Raw genomic sequence first — 27,709 nt, 5'->3', positions numbered from 1 at the left:
AGGTCACAGTTCTGTAGGTTAGAAGTCCAGGTGGCCTTCCCTGGTTTCGCTGTTCCAGATCACACAGTGATGAAATCAAAAGCATTGATCATCTAGGAGAAAAAAGAGGGTATGAGCAGTAGAGACAGATTAAAAAGGAAACTGGGGAACTGCTAGGGATGATGGGTATGTTCACCATCATAATTGTGAGAGTAGTTTCACAGTGCACACACACTGTCCAAAGTTGTCAAATCACATACTTATAAATATATGCTTTGTTGTATGTCAATTATTGTGAAAAAAAAAAAGGTGTTTCAGGTAAGAAATCCAATCATGCATTATCTTATGACTGCTATTCTGAGGTATAAAAGTTCAGCTAGCCAGAGATAATTGCATAAATTGTGGCAATAGGACTCATAATGAGCAGTGAATCTATGACTATAGAACTGAGACTTAGCTTCCACCAAGATGGAGGTGTAGGTGGAAACATTGTACCTTCTCACACAACCAAGTTTAAAGACAACAAAGTTTTAGTAGCAAAAAACGCAGCCAAAACACAGAAAATTGAACTATACGGAAGTCCGACAACAACAAACCGTTCAGCCAGACGAGTAAGAGGGGCAGAGCCGGCAGCAGAGTGGGTTGGGGCAGGAAAGATCCCCGTGCCAACCCAGGCACAGGTGGCAGTTGGCGGATCCCAGGCATGGGGTAGCAACAGGTGGAACCAGTGAGGGCGTAAGGCAGCAGGCTGACTGCGGCCACACATTCATGCACAGATAAACCAGTGAAGGAGCGAGCAGTGAGACAGACTGTGTAAACCCCAGCGGTGGAAGCAGCAGAGGGGACCGTCATTGCCCCACTTTGACCCTGCCCCCACATACAGCGTCACAACTCATTGACCTGGGTGGCCCCTCCCTGGTGAACACCTAAAGCTCCTGCTCCTCATACATAATGGGCGTGAACAGACCAAAACATGGCTCTAAGAACTCAAAGCCCCAGAGCCCATAACTCTAAGCAACCAAGAGATATCCAAACTTTCAGATGCACAGTTCAAAACACTAGTGATCAGGATGCTCACAGAACTGGTTGATTTTAGTCATAAATTAGAGGAACATATGAAGGCTAAACTAATTGAAATGAAGGGAAATGCACAGGAAACCAATAGTGATGGAAAGGAAACTGGGACTCAAATCAGTGGAGTGGACCAGAAGGAAGAAAGAAATGACCAAACAAAAAAATATGAAGAAACAAGAATTTTAAAAAATGAGAAGAGACTTAGGAACTTCCAGGACATCTTTAAATGCTCCAACATCTGAATTGTAGGGGTACCAGAAGGGGAAGAGGAACAGCCACCAGTGAAAAACTTATTTGAAAAAATAATTAAGGAGAACCTCCCCAATCTGGCAAAGGAAATAGATTTCCAGGAAATCCAGGAAGCTCAGAGAGTCCCAAAGAAGGTGGACCTAAGGAGGAACACACCAAGGCACATCATCATTACATTACCCAAGATTCAAATGAAGGAATCCTAGAAGCAGCAAGAGATAAGGGGATAGTCACCTACAAAGGAGTTCCCATCAGACTGTCAGCGGATTTCTCAAAAGAGACCTTGCAGGCAAGAAGGGGCTGGAAAGAAGTATTCCAAGTCATGAAATCCAAAGATCTACATCCAAGATTGATCTATCCAGCAAAGCTTTCATTTAGAATGGAAGGGCAGATAAAGTGCTTCTCAGATAAGATCAAATTCAAGGAGTTCATCATCACCAAGCCCTTATTATATGAAATGTTAAAGGGACTTACCTAAGAAAAAGAAGATAAAAAATATGAACAGTGAAAGGACAACAAACTCACAGTTATTAAGAAACACACCTAAAACAAAAGCAACTAAAAGAACAGCTAGATCAGGAGCAGAACCATAGAAATGAAGATCACGTGGAGGGTTAGCAACAGGAGAGTGGGAGGAAGAGAAGGGGGGAGAAGGTACAGAAAATAAGTAGCATAGGTGGTAGGTAGAAAATAGGGGGAGGGCAAGAATAGTAGGGGAAATATAGAATCTAAAGAACTTGAGACATGTGAGGGATAAACTAAAGGGGAGAAAGGTAGGGGAGGGGGTGTGCAGGGTGGAGGGGAATGAAGGGGGGAAATAGAACAACTGTAATGGCATAATCAATAAAATATATTTAAAAAAAAAAGAACTGAGACTTAAAACAAATAGGGGAAAAATGCTCACACTGTTATTGATCATACTATTATTCCCAGTTCTTCACACTCCCAGAATCTATTCCTCGTGCAATGGGACTTTGCAATTGGCTATTTGACTTGCTTTGGCAAATGGAATATACATGGAAATGATAGTTCAGAGCTGCATCTACTCGTTCTTTTTTTCTTTCATCATTATGAAAGGAATATCCCTGACCAACCCCATGGTTCAAAGAGGATGACTGATGGGGCAGAGTTGGACCACCTTTCACCTTGAAACCAAATCCATGTGAGCTAAGTCTATATTAACTATCCTTCAGATGCAAGAGAGAGAATTAATTCTTTTTATTTAAACCAAGGAGTTGGGGTGGTTTACTATATGGCATGATTGTGGCAATAGCTATAGGATACATACAATATATAAATTCTAATAATATTGAAATGAATAACTAACAAAAGTTGTTTGTTGTGAAGAAAAGGTTGAAAAGTAAGAGATAGGGCCAAGTATCATACCTTATTTCTACTCATCAAATATATCAAGTTTGTGCATCAAATGACAGATACACAATAGTATCTAAAACTACAAAAGTAAATATTAAGAGAGTATGATTGATAAAATGAGTAGTGGAAGAAAAAGAATTATACTAATTTCATTATTGTTTCTTTCTGGCCATTAAAAGAAATTGCCTAAAGAAATGGAGATTAAAGGAATTATATGAATATATAGTTACAAAGGGAAGTCACAATACCAAAATAAAAATTCCTAACTTTTAAGATGAAATATATTGTAAAACAAATAGGCTCATAGTGAGATATTTTAAGATATTAAATGGGCTGAATTATATGAAATAACAAAAATACATTTATATTATCAATAGAAACAAATGTGCAGAACTACTCTATAAAAAGAAAAAAATTCTGATTAGACCCTAAAGCAAAGACTTTTTGCAGTTATCAAGTGATACATGTAATAGAAAGTGATTCAGAAAGGCAAAAAATTAAAAGGGTGGGTAAAGGCACATCAGAATGTTGCCACTAAACAAAAAACAACAATAACAATAACAATAACAACATCATGATTTTAATATCAGACAAGGTTCAGCAAAGGGCAAAATTATGATGGCTTAACAGCGATAGTTATAATATCTGTGCATCAAATAATGAAGCACCAACTATAATGAAAGGAGATAGAATAGAAACATTAAAAGATATTAATTTACCTCTTAGAATCCATCACACATAAAGAGGGGGGAAATATAAAAATGATATTAATATTATGATAGTTCCAATAGATACATCAAGCTTGATACCCTGAACATAAGAGCTATATACCTTCTTTTCAAATACTCTTGGAACATTCCCCAAAAGGACCCATATATTAGGCCTCACAGAAAACCTAAGAAGAAATCTCCAAACTAGAAATGGTACAAAAATATCCTCTAACCAGGGGAAAATTCTTAAATATCCAAATAATTAAAGAAAGAATGAAATAAGCATCAAATGTAAGAAGTTAAGAAAAGATAAGGAATGATGGCTAATGAATACAGGGGTTTCTTTTTTGGGTGGCAAAGTGTTCTAAAATTAGATTGTGGTGATGGTTGTATGAGTCTAAATATAATAACGCTGAATTGTGAACTTTAAATGGCCTAATTTTGTAGTATGTGTATTATATCTGAAGTGAGCTGAAGAGAGTTAAGAATAATACCATTAGGAAGAAGGAATTAGATTTAAGAGTCAATAAAATAGATAAACCATTAGGTACCATAATAAACCAAAAATAGAGGACAAATAACACAAATTAAGAAGCAAAGGTAATACCCTAGAGAAACAAGAGTTAACCTCCATAAAAACACTAGCTCTGTGTGTTTCCTTAGAGGAACAGTTTCTTTAGGGAGACCAAATCCTTAAAAAAAAGGAATTTCAACTTCATTACTTAACACCATAGAAAAGGAAACTTTCTAATAATTTTTAATAAAATGAGCGTAAGATTATACAAAACTCAAAAAAGATTGAGAAACATTTAAGATATTTTAGAAGAAGCAACTCTTTAAAGAAAAATAGTATAAGGAGGGATATCACAGTCTGAATGGGAAAACAACTTTGTAAATATATCATTTGCCTACCTCCCCAATTAATCTATTAACTGAATACATTTCTAACAAAAACCTTAAAAGAATTTGCTGTGGGATTTTTTTAAAGAATTATTTTCTTTTTTAAAAGATTATTTATTTATTTATCTTTAGAGGGGAAGGGAAGGAGAGAGGAAGAGAAATATCAATGTATGGTTGCCTCTAATGGGTCCCCTCCTGGGAACTGGCCTGCAACCCAGGCATGTGCCCTGACTGGGAATCCAACCAGCAGTCCTTTGGTTTACAGACTGGCGCTCAGTCCACTGAGCTACACCATCCAGGGGCCATGGGATCTGACAAATCAATCCTCAAAAAAAAAACTTTTTAGTATGAAATTACTCAAATATATTTTAAAATTGGAAAAATAGCTTAATGTATTCATCATCTAGCTTTATTACCAACACATGGCCAATCTTGGACAAGTAAATTTTTAAGTTCATCTGAAGAGTAATTAAATAGTCATGAAAATGTTCAAAAATACATATGAGCAGCCACATTCTCTTGTATTTACCTAACAGAGCTGTTGTAGAGTCCTGGAATAGACTCACCTTTTTGTTGGAATTTAGAAGGCAATAAAGGTCCCATTTCATCAGTTGGGAAAGGGTGACTTAAAAATTAATAAATATTTTGGGTCAATTGACTAAAGGGTGAAATTAAATTTCACATGGCTTAAGGATCTAAATACAAAAATTAACCTATAAGAAAATTAGAAAAATTTATAAGGAATACACTCATAATCGTGGTGTGAGGCTATTCCCAAGTCATATAAAAATAATACTGCAGATCTGATTACGTGAAAGTCTTAAACGTCTAGAGTAAAACAAAGACAATAGACAAAGAGAAATAATCCCCCACAAAAATCAGACCAAAGAAACTACACAAACACATTGAAGGCAAGTAGGTGGCTGTTGGGAACGTGCGTTCTCTGGGGTCACCCGTGTACGGGAACCGGCTGCCCCACTCGTGCCCCAGGAGTACATTAGGTGATGGGATCTGGGTAGTTATTTTCTTCTCTACGTTTTCCTGAAATTTTCCAAAAAAAAATTTTTTACAACGATCGTTTGTAATTAAAACTTTTGAAATTCTCTAACAACTGAAAAGTCTGGCCTGCCTTATATTGTTCATGCTTTACCAGCTTTATTTGAGGATTATGACAGGGAGGCACTGGAGTCTTTGCTTCCTTTGTCTCACTACCAACACCTATTGCAGAAGTGAGTCCTTAGGATACGAAAAAGGAAATGCTCACAGACGGATACAATGTCGTAGGTGTGGGAGACCCGGGTGCCAACACCTGAGCATCCTAGACCTCCTCATTACACGCTTCTCCCAGATCTCCATCCAATGTCCGGCGCATACCGCCACCCACCCCGCCGGGACTAACGATACGCAAGACTTCATTCCTGGCGCACGCGTCAGCGTGACTCCCGCGTCTCCACGTCCGAAGTCAGCCCGGGAACGCCCTGGGCCCACCCCGTTCCTAGTTGTGTTGTCATCACGTGGCTGGGGCGGGTGCTGACGTCAGGGGCAGGGGAGGGACTGCGCAGGAGCAGAAAAGGGGGCGGGGGACTCGGCTTGTTGTGTTGCTGTCCCAGAACCTGAGCCAGTCCAGCTGCGGACAGAGCTCCTCCAGCCGCCCTACAATGTCGTCTCATTTACTGGAGCCGCCGCCGCCCCTGCACAACAACAACAACAACAACTGTGAAGAAGGAGAGCAGCCTTTGCCCCCGCCTGCTGGCCTTAACAGTGAGTGCTGGGCGGGCAGACTAGGTGAAGGAGATGGGGGAGGAGGAGCTGCCCCTCCTGCCGCGGCCAGTTCCCCCCGGGAGGGGGGCTGCCGGGAGGAGAAGGCAGCCCATTGGTCCAGACCGAGGATGTGCGGGTGACTGACAGTTTCTGTCACCTGTCAGGATGAGGTGTTTGTGTCCGCCTCCGGACCGGTCTTCCCCTCCTTCTTGGGGTCTCGGGGCGGGGGCCGATGTTCACGATTTCGGAGGGCTGGTGGGAGGGAAGAGGAGGGGTACGAGTGGATCCACCTGTGGTGGGCCCCTGAGCGGAGCCTGTCCGGGAGTGAAGGGGCGGGCCCCGGAGCTCTGGGAGGGTGGGCGGAGCGGGCGCGGAAGGGGACGTGGGCAGGGATCGGGACGTGCGGCAGAGACGCTGGGGGATGGATGGACGTGGGCCTCAGACTGAGGGGAAGGGGCGGCCGAGGGGCGGGCGCGAGGTCAGGTGAGCGGCGGCGCGGAGCCTGGCGCGGCTGACCCCGCCTTGTGTCGCTGGGTCGGCCTGGAGGAGAGTGAGAAACCTCTGGTTGCGTTCTTTTGTTACCACAGGCTGGTTAGGAAAATCATTTGGTAATTTAGTGGTTACTTGGTTAACGTCTGGGGCGGGGGACGCTATGCCACTTTTTTTTTTTTTTGGTGTTTCAGAGTTGCTCAAATGATTTTTTTCTTTTCAACGATGGGGCTGTGTGTCCTGTAAACCAGTTTATGAACAAACACCCTCTTGAACCATACAAGATTGCACAAATCACGGAGTCTGGGGCAATGAATTTTTAGAAATGGGTTTAAAAACATTCATATACAAGAGCGGATGAAAGTTAATGGCATTATTGAATTAAGACCAACTACAGTTGCTTTTCATAACATTCTGGTGCTCAGACATCTTGTCCTAAGGTTAGTCCCAGATGGCTGTACTGTTCAGAGTCTTGGGAAGGGTTTTGCTTCATCTTCCTGAAATTCTTCCCATGAAAGACGTGGTTGGTTCAGTTCTCATATGACCAGATAAAATTGTTAAAAAATTGTTTGGATGCTTACATGACATTTGAGGGCATTGCAGTTTCTTTCATAAAAGGAAGGTGTTGCATTAAGGCCTCAAAATTATCTTAGGGAAGAGAGTTCCTGGCCTCTCAAGATAGGGATAGAATTCGATTATTTTAACATGTTTTCATTGCTTATTGCTGCTGCTCCATCTTTTCGTGGATAAATTCCTGAAATGTTGACTTGTTAAAACTTTTTTTTTAAAGATTTATTTCTAGAGAAAAGGGGGAAGGGAAGGAGAAAGAGAGGGAGAGAAACATCAATGTGTGGTTGGCTCTCATGTGCCCCCTTCTGGGATCTGGCCTGCAACCCAGGCATATGCCCTGACTGGGAATTGAACTGGTGACCCTTTGGTTCCCAGCCCACTCTCAATCCACTGAGCTACACCAGCCAGGATTGTTAAAGCTTTTTAAAAGGTGTCTTATGTTCTAGAATGTAAAACATTGTTTCCCACACTAAATTAGGATCAATTTGTGCCAGTGTTATTTGCTATACATATTAATCTACATTTATTTATTTGTTTGTTTTTAAAGATTTTATTTATCTTTAGAGAGGAAGGGAAGGAGAGAGGCAAAGCAATATTAATGTATGGTCGCTTCTCCTGCATCCCATGTTGGGAATTGGCCTGCAACCCAGGCATGTTCCCTAACTCGGAATTGAACCGGGATCCTGAGCTCGGAATTCACTGAGCTACACCAGCCAGGGCTTAATCTGCATTTTAAAATCATTTACCCGTGTTTAGCACATTCTTTTAGAACTGTGGGATTATTTGTATTAGCACAGTGTTTAGACAGTCTTCTACTTTACAAAGTGTTGGGAAGAGATTTTAGAGATTTCTGTCACCTCTTATTTACCAGGAAAGAGAAGTTTAGAGTCAAAAGTGCTGTTGTCCAAGTTGAAATCTGGCGAGGATCTGGAGCTGAGGTTTTCATGTTCATCCCATCTAGTGCTCCTTTCAGGACACTTCTTTTCAGTGGCCCAGAATTGTGTGTTTTTAATTCTGTGAATGTGTTATTCCACCTAATGTAATATACAGAGGTGGCCTGCCCTTCTGTCTCTTTTTAGTACCTGTTTTTTAATCGTACTCAGTGTTTGTCTGTGATACCTTTAAGTTAGCTGCTTGGTTAGTATATGTACATGATTTCACAGAAAGCAGAGGAATTATAATTTTCCTTTGACCATTTAACAACAAAAATGGTGTCGAGCTATGTGTGATTGTTTTTATCTCTGTGTCTGACAGACCTATTAGGTATTTAATGATGTTGGCCAAGCAGTTGCTGCTATGTTTATGTTAGCTCTTAAAAGGTGGAAGAACACTGAGCCTGTGTGTGGTAATCAAAATGTTACTTTGATTACTTTGAAAATCTGCTACATAGGAAGTATTCTGAGGGTGGGCTGAGCTTTTAAGTTACTGAAGAGCTTTTGGATAGTGTCAGATTTATTTACTCCCTCTTGCCTTTTACAGTTTGTTTTTTTTAGCTCATTATACAACACTGGACTGAGCAAAATAAGCCTTATTGATTCCTTCAAGTGATTTTTGGGCACTGGGCAAACAACTTATTCAGGCTTCTGATACGTACTCTCCAAATTGCTGATAAGTTGAAGTTCTTTGTCGGGTAGAGTTGCACAACTACGAAAAACAGGAGATGAACTCATGGTACAAATTATCTCTGGCTTGGGATTTTATCTCTAGTTCAGGGATCAAAGCAGAGTTTTAATAGCAAGTTATTGAAATATTTGGAATAATGAAACCTTTCTCTGATTTTTTTTTTTTTTTACTGTTTTAGGGGAACTGTTCACTTTCATTACAAATTAGTGAACAAGTACCTGAACTGCTCTCTAAGTTTAAAAGGATATTTTCTAATTTCTAATGTTGGTTTTATCTAAGAAAACTATTAAAATTACTTAAGAATATTTGTATAGGACATGTATGTCATAAAAATCAGTAGGCGTAATATAAGGAAAATCAAGATACCAGTATAATTCTTGTTTAATGTAGGAAGTACAGTGTTTTTTCCCCTTTTTTAAACATCTTCAGCCACGATGTTCTTGCTTCCCCAATATTGCAAGAAGGCTTTTAAGACTATGATACATGAAATGTCACTGTCTTATAATACTGTTTAGAATACATAATTATTGTGTGAGTACCTACTTGTGCAAAAAGACTGGCTTTTGAAAAAAATAAGAATGTCCGTGACTGTTCATGTCTCAATTCTAGCATCAGATACTTGAAATAAAATAAAGGCTTTGAGGAAAGAGGATAAGACGTAATGAAATGTGTCACTCCTGGTTAGGGTCAGATTGACACATGGAGCCTTGGAAAGTGAGAAATAGTACTGTTCTCTTCTTTCTCACCCTCTAGCTCTCCCACCCTCCTTTTTGCAGGAGGGTTGACCTGGTGATTGTAAAACTAGAGAAAGTATATGCAGCATACAGTCATGAATGTAAACCATAATTAGGCCAGCCTTCACGATGTACTATATTAGAGAATGTAGAAACATGCTTCTCCGAATCTTTTAGCAATTCTCAAGAACTTAAACTAGAAAATGTCTAACGTGTGGTGTATATGTACAATCGGTCCTAAGAGAATAGTTTTCAATTTGTTTGTAAGCTTTTAATATAATAGGGCCTGTGGTTTTTAATTTTTAAGCTTGATTTTAGAAAGAGAATTCACTCAGATTTTTTTCTAGTTTGTATTGCTTGGGCAGCATGATCCTCATATCTTGTCTTGTTTCCTTTCCAAATAAAAAGGGACTAGTGAGGATCTGTAGAGTTAGAACGCCAGGAAATTCTGAGCTGTAAATCAGAAATGAATGCGGTGAGATGGAAAAGGCATATGGAGTTCCTCTGTGGAGAAGAAAAAGTTTGCTTTTTTCACAAGCATTTTTCTCAAAAGATAAGAGTGGTATGTAGCCTCTTAATGAATATGTGTGCAATAACTTTCTCTGCAGTACTGTTTTTTTCACCATAGATGATATTTCTGTGAAGAGAATTATTGATTAAAGAAAATCTTAACTTTTTAAGGCTCTTAATACATACTGTCAAACTATCCTCCACTGAAGCCTTGATTTCAATAACAATATAAACATTAATTTGGGTAGCACTTAACCATTGCCATTCGTATAATGGTTAAAGTATGATATATCATGATGGGATGCAAAGCAGTTTTTTTTTTTAATTTTTATTTATTTTTAGAGAGAGGGGAAGGGAAAGCAGAAAGGGAGAGAAACATCACTGTGTGCCTGCCTCTCATGTGGCCCCTACTGGGGACCTGGCCTGCAACCCAGGCATTTGCCCTGGCTGGGAATCGAACCAGTGACCCTTTGGTTTGCAGGCTGGCACTCAGTCCACTGAGCCACACCAGCCAGGGCAGTGATTCTGTATTTCTATGAAAACTCTGGAAGTTTACATAGGAAAGTTTTAAAAGTAGCTTCCTTTGGGATAGGGATGTGAGATTGGGAGGAGAGGTATTACTTTTTATTTTATGTACTGATGTTGCATTTTCAAGAAACATTACTTTGTATTAAATGTTTTTAAAAGATATAATATTAGCTAACACATTGTACTAGTAACTTTTCCTGTTTTTTAACTTGGTTTCTTCATGTCATCCTCCTGACAGTGCAATGAGGTAGATACATTTACTATCTCTATTTTACAGATGAGAAAACTGACAGGTCTGGGGTGCAGCAGCTGTAATAAAAGAGTGCGAGTCGGAGCTCTTAACCACTCTCCTAATACATGTCAAGTAAACATCTGTTTTAAGTAGAACTGCCTTCAGTTATACTGAGTGTTAAGGCAATTACAGAGGCCGCTTTTACTAAGCTTTTCTAGGTATGCCTCCCCAAGTTCCTAGATTATTGCTTACATATTTTAAATGCAGGAAGTAGAATTGAGACATTGGTATGGAAATCCTTCAGAACAGTAAGGTCAAGAACACCTGATATTGTTACATGCTTTTTTTTTTCTCTTTGATCTGCTATTTCAAGTGAACATTTATTGTATTTTGAGGAACACTGACTTCCCCCGCGTCCCGTCTGGAACTCCTGCTTATTTAGTTCTGTCTCCACCAGAGCAGGTCTGGCCTGTTCTTTGTTTTTGTTCACTTGTACACAGTGGGCTTCTGTACAAGAACTGGTCCCATTGGTTAAATAAGTTTGAAAATCCCAGAAACAGTGCTAGCAGGGGAAAAACAGTTTATCATGTACCTCACTTTTTCTTTGCCTCTCTTTCCAGTTAAAATATTTTGCAGCTCTCTAAACTTAGGGATGCTTTTAGCCTATTATACAGTGCAGAGGCACTCTAAATATTTAGTTAAATTACCTTTAGCGTTAGATCTACGCTAGCTTTGCTGGTTCAGTTTGTTAAGTCATGTCGAGTTCTGTGTTGTCTGTGTCTGTCTTTGTGGGTGTACAGGCTGAGGCTGCAGGGATGTCATCTAACTGGTGTTTGGCAGTACCGTCCCAAAGATGCGGTGGGGGTTAGGGGACTGTGACAGTGCAGGACTGCCTCAGAGGGAAAGAACAGAAAGAGTAACTTCATTTTTATTAAGCAAACACTGTTCTAAGTACTTTACAAATATAAATTCTTTTACCCAGTTTGTAACTGAGCACTCACTGTTTGTCCATGTTCCTATATTTAATCATCACAGCAGCCCTGGGAGGTAAGCACTATGTTCTCTTTTTATTTTTTTTTAAATATTTTATTATTTATTTATCTTTAGAGGGGAAGTGGGGGAAGGAGAGAGGGAGAGAAACATCAATGTATGGTTGCCTTTCGTGCGTCCCCTGCTGGGAACTGGCCTGCAGGGAACCGGCCCGCAACCCAGGCATGTGCCCTGACTGGGAATCGAACCGCGATCGTGTGGTTCGCAGGCCCGCGCTCAATCCACTGAGCTACACCAGCCAGGGCAGCACTATGTTCTCATCTTTGTTTTACAAATGAGGAAACTCAAGGTCAGAAAGTCAGATAGATTAAGATTAGTAGGAGGTGGAGCCAGATTTCCAACCAGGTCTGCTGTTGAGCTTTTCCTTCACTTGAGGATGGTGTCCAGGTCTGGAATAGCCATCACCTCATTTAGAATGCCATTAGGGTTTGCACGCCTGTTTGGGTCATTATCCTGTTTTGCTGATGGAGTAGTGTTTGGCCACAGAACTCTCTCTGACGCTTTTGCTGAGAGATCAGAGGAATGGTCCCAGCAACCCATGTGGTGACAGCTTCTAAAACAAAGTTTATTGGATTGAATGGAAATAATGAAAAAAATAATTACTATCTCTGTGAAATTGACTTATCAGCTACTGTTGCTAATTCTTGTTAAAATTAAAGCTCCTTAATGTGTTCAGCAAACTCATCAAGCCAGTAAATATTTTTAAGACCAATCCACATTACCAGAGCCATAGCCCCTCTCCTGTGGCTCCGCACTCTGCCACTGTTCCCATGAGAAAGCTTCAGTGTCACCTGTGGCAGACGTGCAGTTGTTCCTCCCCGCAAACCAAAGAGACTTTACTGAAAACCCTAGAAAGTAGCAACTCCTGGGAGAGAACAGCGAAAAGACAAGTTCACAAGGTATGTTTAGTGGATAGAGAAAAGAGAAAGGCTGAAAATAGTGAGGCATAAAGGAAAGGAAGAAATGATTTGTCAGGTTAGAGGTACACCTTTTTTCCAGGTTTTCTTAGCACTAGCACCTGACTTAGTTGTGAGCCAGCTGCATTAACTTTTTGCTCAAATTTTTACACAAACTGAAATTTTTATGATTGCATCCGAGTCCCTCCTCTAGGAGCTTTGTAGTTGTTTGTGCTAATTAGGACATAGTTGTTAACTTACTTAGATGACCTTTATAAATTTAAGTCATATATTTATTTCATTTGTGAAGAGAAGACAACTAAATAACTGAGGAGGACTGTGGAAAATATATTAAAGGTAAAATATTAAAAGTAATTGTCTAGATATAAAGTATTTTTTGGAAAGCAGCCTAAAAGTTTTCAGTTCAGTGTTTGTTGTATGTAAATTAAGCTTTAACCAGAGAGAAAATTGGCTTAAAGACATATTCTACGGTACTAGTTTTAGAGTTCCAGCTTTTTCTAAGTTGGTTCATTGTTTGCCCTACTTCAGGAACAGAACTATAAAGACTGGTAGACTATTATTGCTTCTTATTTGTCGTCTTCAGAATACTTTTTGCATTTTGTTTCAGGCAAGTAAGACTTCTTATCTGGATTCACCATATTCACATTGGTGTGCACATGACAGATTTCAGTTCTGCTGTAGTTAACAAGTTATCTGACTTGCCCAACAGGTTCCTGGGTGGAGCTCCCCATGAACAGCAGCAATGACAACGAAAATGGCAATGGGAAAAATGGGGGGCTGGAACACGTCCCTTCCTCATCCTCTATCCACAATGGAGACATGGAGAAGATTCTTTTGGATGCACAACATGAATCAGGACAGAGCAGTTCAAGAGGCAGTTCTCACTGTGACAGGTAAGTGAGGTTTTGGTGGAATTCAGGAAACAGATGGGTACAAGGTTAATTCCCATTAAGAAAAATAAGTGGCTTACATCTTCATTTCACAAAATATGACACTGAATTTATTACAGTATGTGTATTCTTTAAAGTATTTTATTTATTTTTAGAGAGAGGGGAAAGGAGGGAGAAAGAGGGGTGAGAAACATCAGTGTATGAGAGACATTGATTAGTTGCCTCTTGCATGTCTGCACCTGGAAACCTGGCCCACAACCCAGGCATGTGCCTTGACTGGGAATCAAATTGACCTTTTGGTTCACAGGCTGGCACTCGGCCATACCAGCCAGGGCACAGTTTGTATATTTAAATTAGACAACTCATTCAGAAGTACTAGTGTTTTCTCCCAGATTAAATCAATTTCCTTATCAGATTATATTGTTTTTAGATGTTTTATCAGTTTAAAGCTCAATGGCATAAATGTTTGTTTATAGAATTAATCCAGCTTTCTCCCATTGTCCTTTGTGTCCCTGTCTCACATCTCATACTCTGTCTTGAATATAGTTATCTATGTGTATATCTGTCTTCCCTTCTCAACTGTGTGGCTCCATGAGGCGGGTAATGTTTCCCGCAGTGTTCCTTGGTATTCCCGAAGTAATGGTGCTGGCAGGTAGTATTTACATTATAGGAACTGCAGGTTGGTTCAAGTTAGAGCAATGTTTGCACAGTGGAAGCACTAACCAAGGTCTGTAAAGATAGTTAATTTTGAAGGCCATTCTGTTTCCTCAGAGGAAGTTTTATTTCAGACCTCATTTTTCTCTATTTGAGTTAGAGAAACTAATTCCACTGATTAAAGTGAAACAGTAAGGATATAGAGGTATGTGTGGGTAGAATGAAATTGAGCTGTTTGTTTAGTGTTTTATTTTTTTACTTATTGATCTTTTTTTTTTTAGTGAGGGATGGAGGGGAAGGGAGCAGAGAGGGAGAAACATTTGATTTGTAATTCCATCTATCTATATATTCATTGGTTGACTTTCATATGTGCCCATGACCAGGGATCGAACCTGCAACCCTGGCATATCAGGATGATGCTCCAACCAGCTGAGCTACCCAGCCAGGGCCTGAGCTGTTGGTTTAATTTTCAATATAAGCTTCTCTTTTTTTCAGAGGGACTAGATATTAAATGACATACTGGTATCATTTGACAATTCTTAGACCAGTGACAGCCATGCAGATAGCATTACAGGGTATTGGATGATCTTCTGGTTAATTAAGAGTTAACTGATATTGGCCATGTAGAAAATGCCTGGGAGAAAGAAATATTTAAAAATGTAAACAGTGATTATCTCCAGGGGATGGAATTACAGATTTTTTTTCTTCTGAATATTTTTGTGCTTTGTAAAAATTGTGTGCTTGGCACATATTATTACTCACCAGAAAAAGCATAGAAGGAGAAATAGAGGTAACTCATGTTCAGGTAGCTGTGTGTCTTATGATCCACCAATATTCCCAAGGCAGCAGAGGCCTGGTTGAGGTCTTAGCTGTGGCACATTGTACACCCCTGCCACCCCATCTCATGGCTGATTTATCCCTGTGCTCCTTAAGAGCTTGGGATGGCTCTAGTAACGAGCAGAAGGAGAGTGGATAGCTTTCTGAGCACCTTGCCTTTGATTCCAGTTGCAACAGCATTAGTTTTTCAGAATGAAGTTTTTGTTACCCAGGCAGGCCTCAGATATACTGTGGGTTCAGTTCCAGATCGCCGCAGTAATGTCACAATAAAGCAAGTCGTCATCTTTTTGCTGGTGGAGGGTCTTCAGTTTGTGACAAATGCAGCATCTTTAAAGTACAGTAAAGCAAAGCACAATAAAACATAGAAAAAGTAAACTATAAACGTATTACATTCATTTCGTGGGACTCCCTGGTGGATTTCTGAAGTTCACTGCTCATATGGTCCTGTTGATAGGCTTTTACTCTGCATTAGTATGTGACCCTTCATCACCCGTGCCAGTGTGTTGCTTCACCTGGTGGTTACTTGGTGCTGTTACTGAGCAGAGGAAAAGTCACTTGCTCGCCTTCTTGGTCATCTGATTTCAGTGATGGTTGCAGTGATACCTGTGATCAAATATGAATTCACCCTCTTGTGCTCATGTTTCAGCTGGGTTTCCAACCACGTGAAGTGAGTGTGGCAGATGCTTTTGAACACTTTCCTCTCCCTTGACTTATATATCTGGAGGCCCTGGCTTACTGACTGTCTTTCAGAGGAGGCTTAGAACTCCAGCGCAGTAAGACTCTTGGGATATCTAACACACTTTAACATTTAAAAGTGTCGTCAAAATTTATGTCATTTGAATTGTCATGCATCTGTATATTTGAAGTTGTTGAGAAGTGTTTCTTGTAGGTGGCAAAGTTTTAGGATTATTGGCTATTGGTCCCAAAGCTAATTTATGTACACTTTCAGTTTAAAAATGATTTCATAGGTACACTTTTGTCACTGTGGTGGTTGTTTGAAGATAAGACCTATGTGTTTTGCGCTGTATTCTATCCTGTTGTAGCAGTTTTCAACCTATGATTCATCCAGAGAGCTTTTAAAATTACCAGCACACCAGACACCATCCCTGGAGATTCTCGTTCTGTTGTCAGGGGATGGGTAGAAACAGGAGAATATTTAAAAATCTCCCCAGCCAGTCCCGACATGAGCCAGGGTTGAAGCTCTAATATAGGAGTGTCAAACTCATTTTCACCGGTGGCCACGTAAGCTTTGTGGTTGCCTTCAAAGGGATGAAATAATTTTAGGACTGTATAAATATAACTGCTCTTTAACTGATGAGGAGTTGAAATTACGTTCAGCCCTTTGAAGGCAACCTTGAGTCTGATGTTGCCCCTGGTGAAAATGAGTTCGACACCTCTGTATCTAATGCATTCCAAAGTGTGAGGAGTGGTAAGCAGTTTACCAAAGACATGTTTGGTATTTCTGAGGGAGATGGGAACGGTGTTGAGAAGAGTGTGCAAGTAGAACGGTGCTTGGGTCAGACTCTCACCTGTCATGCTGCTGCCTTGACCTGCTCACAGCTCTGCAAAGCTAGCCCTTAACTTGACCTTTGGCTGTGAACCCAACAGAGTTATGAGTGTAATGACAGTAAATTAAGATTTCTAGTTCAAGACAAAAATTTGTCAAATACATTATTATGTTCATTTCATATAGATCCAGCTTTTTTCTTTTCCTGCCTTCCTTTAAGGATCTCCTGTGTCAGTTGTAGTAGCCTAGGACTCCTGGGTTTAATCAACCTGATACATTTCTGGTAACTGCACTTATTTTTGAGTCAGTCTTACCAACATCTCTGTATATTAACATTGTAATACATGCTCATGATAACTTTAATACTTAACATCTGTTCTACTGAACATTTTTAATCTCTACTTGAATTTAGATTTTGGGGGACAGTGTTTAGTGAAAGATCTAGAGACTTGCTGTGGAATTTTACAAGGAATCATTGATAAAGCTAAGAATAGCACATTATATTCATCTAGTGTATCAAGTACAGTCAGTGGTCATGTGTTTTTGTCTTAAAATTTATCTGTACATTTTTATAGTTCTGGGATTACATTTTGTATTTTTCATTAAAGGTTATATATTTATATACATACATATATTTGTAGATACAGATATAAATATATATGTTTACCTAATTCACTGAAATGTCCCAAAGCAAATATTTCTGAAATAAGCAGAATAATGCTTCTCAAACTTTTTGGTCTTTGTGCTTCTTTACACTCCTAAAAATTATCAGGGATCCCATGTAAAAACTTTTGTTTTACATGGATTATATATTGTGGTATTTACTATGTTAAAAATTAAAACTGAGAAAATTTTAAAATAATGTATTTATTCAACAATAATAAACCATTATATTTTAACATAACTTTTTAAAATGGAAAATAACTAGTTTTCACAAACAAAAAAGTTAATAGGACTAGTGGCACTGTTTTATATTTTTGTAAATCTCTTTAATATGTGGCTTAGGAAACAGCTGGATTCTCATGTGCATTTGCTTTCGATCTGTTGTAATGTCACACATGTAACCTTTGGAAAATTTCACTGCGTATTCATGAGAGAATGAGAATGAAAATAGCAAATGAATCTAATAATATTATGAAAACAGTATTAACCTTTGAGACCCTTGGAATGAGTCTTTGGAAACTGCTTTCACACTTTGAGAACTGTTGGTAATGAATTATTTAATGATGAAGGAACTTTGAAACAAAGAACCCCAAACAAGGTTTCTGGGTTTAAAGATCATTTTACCTTTATTGGGCGGGGGGGTGGGAAGTAAAAATAAAATGTGACATTCTTGCATCTGTAGGTAACATTTCCTTTGCAAAGTTATTGTGAAGGAATTTATCACCACAGAAAAATTCCAGAACATTTTGGAAGTAAAAGTGCTGCACAATTTCACTTTTTCTTCTATGGGGTTATGGCGTACTTCTGATTTGCTGCTTTTCATAGCCATACTGCTATAACTTTTAATTTTATAATTTCTGGTAGAAATTAGAATAATTTATTTGACAAAATGGGAATTAAAACTAATGACCAAATTCTTTCTCTCCTAGCCCTTCCCCACAAGAAGATGGACAAATTACTTTTGATGTGGAAATGCACACCAGCAGGGACCATAGCTCTCAGGTGTGTGTGTGTTAATTTACTTTTCTGATTCACAGCAAATAGATACAGAAATGCAAGCCTCTAATTATGTATGTTTGTTGTTGTTGTTGTTTTTAAATATTGTATTTATTTTTAGAGAAAGGGGAAGGGAGAAAGATAGAGAGGGAGAGAAACATCAGTGTGTGGTTGCCTCTCATATGGCCCCCACTGGGGACCTGGCCTGCAGCCCAGGCACGTGCCCTGACTGGGAAACCAACCTGAGACCCTTTGGTTCGCAGCCTGTGCTCAATCCACTGAGCTACAGCAGCCATGGCTAATTATATATGCTTGACTAAAATAAAGAATTAGAAGACTTAAAAAATTAGTTTGAAGCTGTTTTAAGTTACTCGGTTTCTGATTTTGGAATTCACTTAAGATGATATAGTTCTTGTTGTATTCCTTTACAACTGAGAATTTGGGGGCTTATCACCCTAAAAGAATTGGAAAATGATTGTTTATGAGGTGTCATTTTACTGTGCCAGGCTAGTTTTCTTGAGTTTATAAATAGAAAACCAAAACACATGTCTCATTTAAGGTCACAAAATAAATGAAAAGGGAGGTGGTTGTAGAACCAGGTATGAAAACTTTTGTTGCATCCCAAATGAAACGGTGACTTTTGAGATGAATTTCAACAGCTAAGATAAAATTGATCTAAATTATACAGGTTCCTCAAGTTAAGTAAGGTAAATATAATTCACTTAGGAGTTGACGTTGTTGGAAGTATAGATGGATATGGTATTGAAAGCTTATAAAGGTCTATGTTATAAAATTCGTGATGAGTAAGTAATTGTTAATGATTTCAAATGTTCATAGCCAGCCTTTTATTGATGTCAGGTCACCTCAAAGTGTCAGAGTACAGATTCCTGAGGATGGGAACTATTGTCCTTTTCTCTTGTGTTAAGGTACTTGAAGAATGTATGTTGAATGAATGATTAAATAAATTGTAATAAAAACTTTGCTTTGTGGGATTCTCACTGTACATGTCTTGAACCCTTTGCACTAGAAATATTTTGCATGTTTTGTGGGATCCACCCACTATTGTTATATTTCAGAAGGCTGCATGATTTCTTCCTGCTTTGACTCTGCTCTATTTGTGCTGTTCTCTGAAACCTCTGGCATTGAATACAAATGTGTTTCATGATGAACTGGGCTCTGTGGAGGAGGTTAGAGTAGCTCGGCTCTCGTGCAGGAAGGTGTCTGACTGGACTTGCCAAACTGCTGGCTTTTGTATGTAAGTTTGGCTGTGTGCAGTAAGCTGTAACAATGAAGAGGGAAGTCTGAAGTTTCCATGGCAAAAAGCGTACTAAGGAATGCCAAGATAGAGAAGCGAAATTAATTTTTCGCTGTAGTCTGTTCTGAGGAAAATATCCTCAGTCCGTATTGTCTTTTGTATGGACACTTGAAAATCTAGAATAGCATTTTCCAGAATATATTTTGAGGAACGTTTGCTCAGTGGGAAACCCCACAAAATCGTTTTGATGTCAGATAAATGGGAAAGGATATGGTGCCTGGGCTCCTTCCTCTCCGTTAGTCACAGCAGGTGGGAACATTACAAGCTCTGACGGTTCCTGCAGTAAAGAAATCTGTTTATTTAAACCAAGTATTTCCCAATTACTCATTTGACCATAGATCTCCCTCTCCCTTCACGTACACTGTTCCCCTCTGATACTCCACCTAACAACGTAATGGACCATTTTGGTCAGTGTTCGTGCAACGGCAGGTGTACAATTAGACTTAACTGATGATTGAACTTAGGGGACTCCTGGAGTTGAATGTGTAAGACTTTTGGCCTCTAGGTCAGGTTATGATAGCATTGCTGTGGGATTCCTACTCAGAAACAAGTACCTGAAAGAACATTGGTTAATATCAACCTTTGGATAAGCAGTGTAACAATCAGATCAGCCAGTTTAAGTAGGATTACATGTTTGGAAAAGCAGTTTAACTTTTACACATATATCAAAAGCATTATGTCTTTTTTTTTAATCCTCACCCAAGGATATGTTTATTGATTTAAGTGAGAAAGGAAGGGGGAAGAGAGAGAGAAAAAGAGAAATAGGGATTGGGTGTCTCCTCTATATACCCCAGCAGGGGATCGAACCCTCAACCTAGGTATGTACACTGACCACGATGGAGCCTGCAACCTTCTGGTGTACAGGATGATGCTGCAACTGATTGAGCCACCCAGCCAGGGTATCTGAAGCATGATATCTAGAGTAAGACTTTTAGTGAAGGAAATATCGGTGGTAGATACAGTTTATTTAAACTTTCAAATAGCCTCTTTAATTTCAGAAAAGATCATGTAAAATTAATCACTTTAGGTGTGGGAGGTTGAAATTTTTTTTCATGAATGAGAAGCAAGTGTAGGGTTAAGAACCAATTTAAAGGAGTTAACAAAGGACTATTATGATACTTGCTCTTACTGAATATTTCTATATATGTCTATACCAGAAATATAACATTTTCAGCCTTTTCTAGGAGAAAGAAGGAAAAATATTGAAATTTATTAGACATATTATTGGTGCTAAATTAATTTTTTTAGGTTTATCCAACTTTTAATGTTCTCATTTCTGTGAAGGAGGTGATATTATACCCATGAACAAAAGGTGAGGCTTTGTCTTGATTAAGTTACTTATCTAAGATTACAGAGCAAATAAGTGATAGAGCCAGGGCTGTTTGAGCCTGTGACTACCATTCCTTCTACTAAAATAAGTCATTAAAAGAAATTGGTTTCAGGAGAGCTCACAAGGTCCTGAGAACAAACTAACACATGTCTGGTGAGTTACGGTATGAAGAAACCTAAGTTAGAATGCATTTAGGCAAAAGGTCATTCAGACTATATTTTCAGGATGGTAGTCCTCAAGAGTCTCAGTTTTGTCACAGAAAATAGACTGGATTGTCTCTTGAAGGCATTTTGCAGTGTGTGTCTAGGACCAAAGAGGCCAGCATAGTGTTGGGTATCTTTGTAAGGTGATAGAAACTAAAATTGTCCTCTCTTTTCCCTCTTGTAAACTGGTTTATCTAAACGTGGATCCCACAGACTGCAGTTTACTGCCCATGTTTAGAGACTTAAAGAACTTGAGGTGGGCCAGAGAAGGATGGTATAAGGGATAGAAGCTGAGGGCCCTCCACATGAGGACGGGCTAAAATGACCATAATCTACTGTGTGAATAGATGTAGGTATAGAGAGAGGGTTATCGATTCAGTTGAAAGCATAGCTCTTATTTAATTAGATTAAGCACATTTTACCACATTCTGAAATTCTGAGTTGGAAGACAATTTAAAACCTGAAACTGGCAAATTTAAGATTAATAAAAGGAGGCTTAGGGCTGATAGTAAATGAGGACAGCTGGAGAGCTTATGGTCCTGACTCTAAAGTGATCTGGGTTTAAAAAAAATAGTCCAAAGATAACTTTGCTTCAGTCAACTGAGAAAATTACATCATCTTAAGAAAATAGAGCAAAAAAAATCGTAATATTTTTTAATTCTCTTGGAAAGTATGAAATACTAACTGTTCACAAATTTAAACCTAAAACTTTGAACAGTTTTAGAGAGATATATGAGACCTAAGTTGGAAACTTAACAGAAAGGATATGCAGCGTGTTAGATGTTGTCAGATACTGTGTGTATACAAATCAGTCTATAAATAGATTGTAACAATTTATCGTTTTTGATTTAGGATGTTTTTAGATTTACTCTGAAGAGCCAACTCATGATTCTAAGTAATCTCAATACCCAGTGGTATTGAGATTTTCCCAGTGGGAAAAATTTAATCCTCAAGGCTACACTGTGTCATCCAGTGGAACTTGGGAAGTCCAGGCACACTAAATAAGACCATAGCAAAAATCAACAGGGATGGTATTTTTGGTTTGGTAGTAAAAAGGACTACCTGTATCTGGAGAGTTCTGAAGCTGCCTTCTCTGGGCAGCTATTCCACAGAGGACCAGACCTGTTGAAAAAGAATCTTGGGATATGTCAGGCTCTGCATTTCGTAACTACCTACTGAAAAAAATCAAAGTTTTGATCAAAGACTGGATCCTATTCAAACAAAATAACAAATCAGAAACAATTCTTAGCTTTGAGATCCTTTGGTTTGAGGTCATAGCATCACATTCCCTAAAACTGAATAAATAATGCTGTGTCATTTTTAGGAATGTCTCATTCCTGTGGGTTCTACTATAAAAGAAGCTTTTGGAAAATTTGATTGCTCTTAGCCTGAAAACTTAAGGTTATTATTAAAGAGAAAATACATTTCTTTTTCATTTAGTTGATAAAAAAGATGGTCAAATTCTGACTCCGTATAAAATAACTTATTCCAAAAAAACCACAAAAACAGCTTTTCATCTTAAGAAGTTTTGAATAAACCTTGGGAAATGTTTGGATACTGATTTGTCTAGAAAAATAGAACCTTCTAGGGAGTAAAACCTAATGCCCAAGAGGGAGGGCTCTAGAGACCTCACATTTTGCCTGGGTTTGGATTTCGGCCCTGCTACTTACTGCTTATGGAACCTTAGGCAATTACTTAACTTATATGTTTCCTCATCTGCAAAAATTGGGTATTAACAGTTCCTATTTTTACAGGGTTGCATGGTAAAAGTTAATGCATGGAAAGTGCTTAGAGATAGACTTGTCTCTTGATACATGCTTAATAAATACTATTATTATTTGTTTACTTATCATGTCTGTCTCCTAGTTACTTATTTTCTCATCACTTTATATTTGGTAGCATGTACGGGGATGTCAAACTCATTTTCACCAGCAGCCACATCAGCCTCGTGGTTGTCTTCAAAGGGCTGAATGTGGTTTTAGGGCTGTGTAAATGTAACTAATCCTTAATTAACTAGGGGCGAGGAGCTCCTCCGCACGGCCTCCTGGTAGAAACAAGGTGTTGGGCTGGATAAAAAAAAAGGTGGAGGTCTGGATTCGGCCAGCGGGACTTGTTCTTCCCACCTGTGGCATACAGAATACTTTTTGATATGTTGTCTTTTACTTTTAATTGTAAAAAGTCTTAAATACATACAAAAGTAAAGAGTATATTATAGTAGACCTTTATGTAAGCATCACCCAAATTCAACAATTATCAACATTTTCCACACTTCAGTTAGCATAGCCTCAAATGCGTGTTTTTTTTTTTAGTTGTTTGAAGGTTTATTTATTTTTAGAGAGCGGGGAAGGGAGGATGAGACGGAGAGAAATAAATCACTGTGCAGCTGCTTCCCACATGCCCCGCAATGGGGACCTGGCCCACAACCCAGGCATGTGTCCTGACTGGGAATCCAACTGGCGACCCTTTGGTTCATGGGCTGGAGCTCAGTCCACTGAGCTTCACCAGCCAGGGCTCAAATGTGGTTTTGTTTTTAGGTTCACTTTTTTTTATTGAGGTTTAATTGAAGTTTCAGGTTCATATTCTATGCCTAGATATAAAAATAGTGAAACTTACTCAAGTTCTGTCAGCCTTTTCAGAAAAAATGACATATTTCTTACATAAAAAGTACTGATGTTCAACCTTTTGATTTCCATGTGTTTTCTGGATTTGTCTTTTGTAGTAGGAAGACCTGGTATTCCTTTTTGTCTTTCTAATTTTTGAATTCTTCTTTATAGTCAGAAGAAGAAGCTGTAGAAGGAGAGAAAGAAGTTGATGCTCTGAAGAAAAGTGTGGACTGGGTGTCAGACTGGTCCAGTAGGCCCGAGAACATTCCACCTAAGTGAGTTCTCACTTGTTCTCTTCAGTGGGCACAATGGGCATATATGCATTGGACCTGCTACTTCCCACGCTGTTTTCAGCACATGCATTTCTGATACCCACTTCTGAATCTCTTCCCCCAGGGAGTTCCATTTCCGACACCCAAAACGGTCTGTTTCTTTAAGCATGAGGAAAAGCGGAGCCATGAAGAAAGGGGGTATTTTCTCCGCGGAATTTCTTAAAGTGTTCATTCCATCCCTCTTCCTGTCTCATGTTTTGGCTTTGGGGCTAGGGTAAGTACTGAGCAACTTGTACACGTTTTTTTGTTCATCTTATCCTCATGTTTTATTTCCAGATTTAAGAAACACATGTAAAATCAGTTTGTATTGTTTTCCTATTAATGTTTTAGTGCAAATAGGGTGTGAGCTTAAAAGAATTGTTAAGGTTGGTCCACTGTTGGTACAGTGATTAGCATTTTTAATTGTAGTTTTTTCTGTAAAATAAGTTCATATTAATTTTGTAAGTGATCTTTTTAAAAAAAGATTTTATTTATTTATTTTTGGGTAGAGGGGAAGGGAGGGAGAAAGGGAGGCAGGAGAGGAACAGGCAGCCTCTCACATGCCCCCAGTCAGGGTCCTGCCCATAACCCAGGCTTACACCCTGAACTGGAATCAAACCTGCGACCTTTGGGTTTGTGGGATGATGCCCAACCCACTGAGCCGTACAAGTCAGAGCCTAAGTGAAGCCCATTTTTAAATGGGCTTGTCTGTAATTGATTTTTCTTTTTGGGTTTTATTGTTGTTGAATAAATTACTTAGAATTCTTTAAACTTTAATGTAAACTAAATTTGGGGGTTGATGTGAACTTTTTTCCCTAGCTGGGAAAATAAACCATTTTATTATATTATAGTCCTTGAGTGAGACTGGTCAGTTGTTTGATGAGGTACTGTTTTCTTTCTCTTTGTAGCATTTCCATTTATTCTTCTAAAATTGGTTCCACATTTACCTGTACTTCATTAATTTTTCAGGCATGCCTTTTAAAGTCCTTTTTTGTCTTGATTTAAATAATTGAGGAAATATATTTTTGAAAGGTTTTAGGAGTTGAAAACTAGCTATTAATTTTACTCCAAAACATCTGTTAATTCTCTTTAAGCATGTCCAGTGGGTCACTTTCTGTATATAATAAGCAAAAAATACATGTTTCCTAAGCTTCCTTTTAAGGAGCTCAGCATATGGGAGAGATGTGCACAGTCATGAACACAGAAACATGCGTGACTGTTCCACACACCCCCTTTGTCTTCTGAGTGATAGATCTGTTTTTGAGGACAGCGATCATGAGCATCACCGCAGAAGGTTTGGGTTGGAAGGGAACGTGTGACTGTTGTATGGGGTTGGAATGGGGGCAGGGGTAGGACTTCCAGTTCCCTGTAATATTGACTGCACTGTGGTCCATTTGCCTTTAAGAGGTGGGTTTTTGTACCTTGCAGTGTCTCTTCCTTTCTTGAATCCAGACTATTTCTCTTGCTTCTGTAAGTGTAACTGTTGTTATAGATGAATGTAGGAATAGGGATTTTAAAAGTTGGTTGGTTTTATTACACTGGGTGGGGGGTAGGACTAATTTCGTATTTTCCTTAACTTCCCTTCTGCTATGGTGTTTAAGGGTAAAGTAGTTGCTTAGCACAAACAAATAATACTGGGCTTTTAGTTCTTAAGAGTTCAACTGTTAGTAAGAGCCCTCTTGAAAGCATGGGGAGCTTTATAATTGGGGATATTACTATTCAATATATTTTGTATCTGAAGTATCAGTCAATTACAAAAACATAGAACTTTTTATCCATCACAAAGAAGTAATCGAAAGGAGTTTGGCCTTTTTTTTTTCTCCTGGGGTGTCTGTTTTCTCTCCCCTTCCCTTGTCTAATTGCTGGCCCTGCACTGTCCTGTCTGGCCTCTGGAGACCAGTTGGGCTGGCTGGTGACTAGTTTTAGGTCAGTCACTGATGACTTCAGGACATTGGGGACTATGTACTCATACCTTTTGAGCATTTTATAAGGGCTGAATTTTTAGTTTTTGTTAAAGTTCATCCTGTGGGCAAGCCTGGGTAGAACTGTTGAAATAGATGAGACATGGTACTCTCTGTTCCTTTCAGCATCTACATCGGAAAACGACTGAGCTCGCCTTCTGCCAGCACCTACTGAAGGAAAGAAGCCCCTGGCAAAGCGTGTGACCTGTGAACTGGTGTATTGTCACAGTAGTGTATTTGAACTTGAGACCGTTGTAAGCATGACCCAACCTACAACCCTATTTTTTACATATCCAAGCTCCAGTAATTCTCAAATCCAGTATTTTATTCAAACTCTGTTGAGGCATTTTACTAACCTCATTCCCTTTTTGGCCTGTAAGACACTTTAGAATTTCCTAACAGAGTTTACTGTTGTTTAGAAATTTGCAAGGGCTTCTTTTCCGCAAATGCCACCAGCAGATGATAACTTTGTCAGTAATGCTGTTGTCTCCTTTTGGTACCACCAGACTGAGACATGAACCACTCATGGTACAAATTTTACTGTTGCAAGATGACTCCCTTCTCTCTCTAAAAACAAGATCGGGTTGGCAAATGATATAAAAGCTTTGTTGTTTTGTTTTTCAAGACAAAGGCAAGCTTCTCTAAGCTTGAATTTATTAGTTATTAGAAAGAAAACAGAAAAAGACCCCACAAGACACAAGGAAAAAATATCCTGGGCAATAAAAAATTATTTTAAACCAGCTTTGGAGCCACTCTTTGTCTAAGCTCCTGACGGCACCTTTTCATTCGTAGGAGGCGATCTGTGTAAATGACAGCTATGAAATGGAATAGGAACTAAAATACATCAGCAGATTTTACTACTAGTATGTTGTAATGCTGTCTTTTCTATGTTGTAGAATCTTTATTTCTGATAAGGAACGTCTCAGGCCTAGAAATATATGAAATTGCTTTTGAGATTTTTGTGTGTGTGTTTGGTATTTTTATGTTTATTAGTTGCATGTGAATTTTTCATGACTTTCTTTACATTTAAAAAAACTTTCTTTTCTAAGAAGAGACTTTGGAATGAGGTCCAGTTTGTGGTGTAAATACAGGCTCACTGCCTTTGGAAGCATCACATCTACTCTGAAGCCTTTAAACTAAAGGTGATTGTTTTGAGTTAATCCAAGCACTTGAGCAACTTGGAGAAACAGACTTGGTTTGTGGGAACATTGGACACAGTTCTGAAAAGATGCCATCTGTTGTTTTCTGATCTCCCCTTTTTAAATGTTTACTATGTGATCTTTCTGAGGTGATCCTGTGATCTGCAGGCACTGCCCACTTTCTGTTGCAGCTGTCTTTTCAGTTACATCAAATGCCTGATGTTCCAGAGCCCTCAACAACTTCCTTCAATGACATGCTTTTTTTGTTTGTTTGTTTCTAAAATGTGAAGCTTTAGGACCAAATTGTTAGAAAGCGTCAGGATTACCAATTATGTCAAGTAGATTTATTGGATTTCAGAACTCATAGCATGACTCTGAAGGATACTATTATATGTTTTATATATAAATAATTACTGTTTATGATAGAGACATTACTATTGAATATTTAGAGAACCATTGTTAATTTTAAAACTAGCAATTTACTCATTAAATAAAGTGCATCAGGTTGACTTGAATAAAAACACTTGGACAACCAGGTTCACCAGTTTGCAGAAACTCTCTCTTTTCTCTCTCACATCAAGTTTTGTAAAATTTACATGT

The 27,709-nt window shown here is 38.8% G+C and overlaps 1 protein-coding gene and 1 long non-coding RNA gene across 2 annotated transcripts; both read left to right on the top strand.

The window, feature by feature from the left end:
• Positions 1-5,846: 5,846 nt before the first annotated feature.
• Positions 5,847-26,924, top strand: LOC119065187 (BCL2/adenovirus E1B 19 kDa protein-interacting protein 3-like). Its single transcript, XM_037167110.2, has 6 exons — positions 5,847-6,047; positions 13,410-13,593; positions 18,181-18,253; positions 23,870-23,973; positions 24,095-24,244; positions 26,097-26,924. Exons 1-6 carry the CDS (start codon positions 5,945-5,947, stop codon positions 26,143-26,145), a joined length of 663 nt encoding a protein of 220 aa, XP_037023005.2. The 5' UTR covers positions 5,847-5,944; the 3' UTR covers positions 26,146-26,924.
• On the top strand, positions 6,478-12,868 carry LOC128627860 (uncharacterized). The gene is made up of 3 exons (XR_008392162.1): positions 6,478-8,777; positions 9,872-10,025; positions 10,779-12,868. It is a non-coding gene; the product is annotated as an uncharacterized LOC128627860 (long non-coding RNA).
• Positions 26,925-27,709: the final 785 nt, after the last annotated feature.

The sequence above is a fragment of the Artibeus jamaicensis genome, unplaced genomic scaffold (assembly GCF_021234435.1).
Source record: "Artibeus jamaicensis isolate MK-2021 breed Jamaican fruit bat unplaced genomic scaffold, CSHL_Jam_final contig_477, whole genome shotgun sequence".
Lineage (NCBI taxonomy): Eukaryota > Metazoa > Chordata > Mammalia > Chiroptera > Phyllostomidae > Artibeus > Artibeus jamaicensis.
Note: the sequence above shows the minus strand (reverse complement) of the source record. Positions and strands in the feature narration are given on the sequence as shown.